The sequence below is a fragment of the Triticum aestivum genome, chromosome 2D (assembly GCF_018294505.1).
Source record: "Triticum aestivum cultivar Chinese Spring chromosome 2D, IWGSC CS RefSeq v2.1, whole genome shotgun sequence".
Lineage (NCBI taxonomy): Eukaryota > Viridiplantae > Streptophyta > Magnoliopsida > Poales > Poaceae > Triticum > Triticum aestivum.
This window is the reverse complement of record NC_057799.1, coordinates 15,582,903-15,587,386: the sequence shown is the minus strand read 5'-3', so window position 1 is coordinate 15,587,386 and position 4,484 is coordinate 15,582,903. Positions and strand designations below refer to the sequence as shown.

General features: G+C 44.0%; 1 protein-coding gene across 1 annotated transcript in view; it reads right to left on the bottom strand.

Moving 5' to 3' along the window:
* Window positions 1-2,948: 2,948 nt before the first annotated feature.
* The window catches only part of LOC123055510 (bidirectional sugar transporter SWEET6b-like), a 3,737-nt gene continuing 2,201 nt past the window's right edge, over window positions 2,949-4,484 (bottom strand). Inside the window, exon 5 of the mRNA XM_044479508.1 lies at window positions 2,949-2,956. Coding sequence (XP_044335443.1) covers window positions 2,949-2,956 — 8 coding nt within the window. The remainder of the gene's footprint in view (window positions 2,957-4,484) is intronic.

The window sequence follows — 4,484 nt, the reverse complement described above, 5'->3', positions numbered from 1 at the left end:
CTAAACGATCGAGTGCTAAGCTAACGGAATGGGTCAAGTCAATCACGTCATTCTTCTAATGAGGTGATCCCGTTAATCAAATGACAACTCATGTCTATGGCTAGGAAACATAACCATCTTTGATTAACGAGCTAGTCAAGTAGAGGCATACTAGTGACACTCTGTTTGTCTATGTATTCACACATGTATTATGTTTCCGCGAGGTTCGTTGTCATGACACCGTACCTTGCTCCATGTGTGTCATGTAGCAAAGACCACCTCTCCAGAGGCTCATGCTCTATCCACTGCTCGAAGTACCAGGTGGGTCAAAGCCTGGCAGGTCACATAGCCCAACAGGCTCCTCCTCCACGGCCGCTGTTCCTGTTGCCAACTGTGCAGCTACTGCTTCAACATGTGCCCTCACCGCTGCATCTCTTGCAGCTTTCCTGTCCCTCACGTGTCTCTGCGTGCACACATTAAGTCTGTCGCGTATCAAATTGTACTTCCATAACTGGTTTTGCTTGCAGAGTTTTTTGAACAGATTCATCAGGTTCTTATTTCTAAACTGCGAGAAGAAATTAGCCCCCAGATGGCGCATGCACCAACGGCTCTGCAAGTCCTGCCATGGAACTTGTTCCTCAGGGCCTGGGTTTGTCAGTGTCCTTATCGCACTGAGTATACCTGCATGCCTGTCATGAAGGATGCACACATTGGGCTTCTCCTTCACAACTGATATTTTCAACTGCCTGAAGAACCATGTCCAACTTTCAATGTTCTCCCTCTCCACAAAAGCAAATGCCAGTGGGACGACTTGATTTTGGCCGTCTTGACCTATGGCTGTCAGGATCTGACCCTTGTACTTGCCTGTGAGAAAAGTACCGTCAACACATATCACCGGTCGGCAATGCCTGAAAGCTTCGATGCATACACCGAAAGAGAAGAAGAGACGATGCAACACCCTCACAGTTGGGAACTCTGCCATGAACATGTCTTGGATATCGATATAGGTGCCTGGATTCCGCTGCTGCAGGGTGTGGTGGAGGTAGACAACAGAGTCATATGCATCAAAATAAGAACCAAATCTCCTCTCAAGCGCTGCATGCTTAGCCCTCCAAGCCTTGCCATAAGAAATTATGTACTTGAACCTGGCGAAGACTTTTGTCTGGACTGCCTTCACTTCCATAGCTTTGCCCTGCACTATCTCATCGTAAAACAATCGAGCAATAAGCGTGGATGAAAGGTTGGCATGATCTTGAGGGATGCAGGGAATAAGACAAGTGTGATTAACTAAGTCACTTATCACCCAACTTGTGCCATACTTAGGGAGAAAGCCGTGCACCCTGGCGGGACAATCTGCGTTCTTGCATACCATTGTCAGGAATTTCTGACTGGACACCTGAGCTGTGAAAACCCTTTGCATGGACATTGCCCAATTAATTATTGCATCCTTCAGGGCTTGCTTGTTCGGATACATAGCACCCGTCGCAATATTGTTCTGGTGATATTGCCAGGCTGAATCATGTCCATCATTCACGGTCATTGCAGATGATAAGTCATGATTCCACCATGCAGGATTCGGGACCTCCTCTGCATTTTCTTCTTCATCTGACTCGTCAGAATCATCGGCATGACCCCTTTCAACATCGGTGTCTTCTTCTTCCATCTGGTTCTGCATGTGCCCATCTACCTCGTCAGCGTCCACCTCGCCATTGTAATCACCATCGGCATTTCCTCCTTCTACCTGACTACTCTGCCCTGGTTCATAACCATAAGCATTTCCTCCTTGTACCTGACTGCTCTGTCCTTGTTCGTAACCATAAGCATTTCCTCCTTCTACCTGACTGCTCTGTCCTTCGTAGCCACCCTCGCCTTCATGTGCAGTGACCTCCTTCACGACGGGAAGCACTAAAGCAACAGGATTGCATCCCCTTCGTTCACAACCTTGTAACCACCGCACCCAATCGGAGTCTCCCTCTATTGGCCTCAAATAAAAGTAAATTTTTGAACTTGACCGTGTCCACAATGCATGAACACCGACGGTGTGTGTTTCAGTATCAAGACCTAAACTTGCCGCAATCCATTCTTTCAACTGACTAACAGACCATGTTTGTGGTGCGCTCATTGCCACCTCTATGTGAGTAAATTCACTCAGATCTGCTCCCAACTCATTTGTTTGGACAGTACCAGGACCATAGTAAAATCTCAACTTCACTACATCGGACATCTCGACTCACCTATTTTTTTTTAACAACGAAATACAAGTATTAGACATGTCTATATATTACCAGGACCATAGTAAATTTGACGATCAATATAATTTAATCTATGTGGACGATTATGATGAGTTGCTTGACTCTTGTTTTAATAATAATATAATAATAGATTATAGTTACGGTCCGTAATATAACCGACAAATATGATAATTCAGTTTATTTGAATAAATAGGCCCATGTTGATGTATTTTTTATTTTAATCTATTTTAAGAATAATTTAGAAAAAGGTATGCGTCTTTTTTCTACGATCATGTAAAATTCTTCGTTGCAAACAAGTTTTTATCCGAAGTTTTTTTGTTAGTAGGCCCACGTTGAGGCATTAGCGGGGTGCTATTGCTTGTTATGGGTTAAACTACAGCGTGGCAGTTTAAAAAAAACAGTGTGGCATTGAGACGTACTTTAGTTAATGGACTTTAGAAAATACGCAGAATAAAGGTTAGCGTGTAATCCGCTTCAATTTGGCATCGGATACGGACTGAAACGTTTTTTAACATGTAGTTGTACTTTTCCCTTTTTTGTTTGCTTGTTAGATTTCCATCACACTGACATGCTGTGCACATGCCGACCCGAACTCTTTAAAAAAATCTTGTCTCTTCTTTCGAACTTTTTATTCATGTTTCCAACTTCTTATCACGCACCTGTGTACGTGTCAAGTATTAAGCAACAACTTATTATCCCCACTAAAACTAATACAATTCACACACCTACAAGTATATTACGAATATTTGCCGTAGCAACTACAAATATTGACACATTAATATATTTGACTGGACTGCCTATATTACGGACCTTTTTTCGGAACTACTACAAATACTTACACTCCTAATTACTTGACATCCACATATAGTACGGATTATTACCGGAGCAACTACACATTTTTACACAACTAATTAGTTGACATCTAAATATATTTACGTATACTACCGGGGCAAATAACAATAATCGCACACACAATTTATTTCACATCGAAACATATTAACAAATACTACCGGAGCACCTACGAAAAATAAAATGTGGGCTGAAATATACCCTTGAAGCGTGCGTGCGAACGGAGAACGACGAACGACGAACGACGAACGACGAACGACGAACGACGAACGACGAACGAAAAACTGCCGGTGCTCCGGCTCCAACGAAGAACGACGAACAACAGCTTCACCTCCACCACACTGCCGCAACTTCATCACCACCTCCACCAAAATGCTCACCACGACCACCACGAGTTACCCCATCAGTAGATCGAGACTTCTTTTGGCTGCCCTAAATGAGTTGAATCCATTCACGGTGCCAAAATCGCGAAAATCTTGCTCATTTAGATGTATAAATGGGTGGCATTTTTCTATAGAGAGAGGAGAAGGGAAGAACACAGAGAACAGAAGAAGAAGCGAGCAAGGGGAGAAGAAGAAGGGAGGAAGGGGAGGATAAGGCACGGGCCGGCCAGCGCGTCAGGTGGCAGCACCCTGTCGGCCAGCAGCTGGCCGATCGGCTGGCGGTAGGCCGACAGGGGCGCACCACGCCGACAGCCCAATCCCTCCCCCTCGCGATGTGGCCCGACCAATCAGAGGCCGCCGCGTGCCAGCCGGGCCCGCAGTCGGCCTGCTGTGGGCCGATTAGGCCCAGTCGGCCTGCAGCGGGCCGACGGTGTATTATTTTTAAAAATAATATTTTCGGCGTATTATTTCTGTAATTTAATAAAAAAATGTATTATTTAAAAAAAATTAGCTCCTTTTCGCTCACACCAGGTTCAAGTTGCATCACCAATAAGATGCCCTTTGGGTGTTTTTGTGCAGAACAAAAGAGGACCTTGCCCGAAACATAATACAAACACATCATGGATATTGAATAATTTAATTTAACAAAGCCATCACACGCTGTAATTAACAAATCAATCGTATCATCACGTAAGAGCAGATTGAAAACAGGCAAGCATACATGGTGTCATAATATATATCTCTGGGATAACTCAGCTGCATTGGTATTTATATACACTTGTAATTTGCACTAGTAGTCTCGGACAGACGACAATGGTTCACGAAATTAAAGGCAATCTAAGACTCTGATAGCTAACAAAAAGTAGTACTAATTAACATCAACTTGTTGAAGTATCATCCGGTATTAACTACTCAAAATCTTCAGGGCTAAAGACGAAGCCAAGTTTATTTCTCAACGGTGACGGAGACGTTGCCGCTGGTAACGGTGTTTTTGGTGAGGACAGTGGGAAGTTCAACGTTC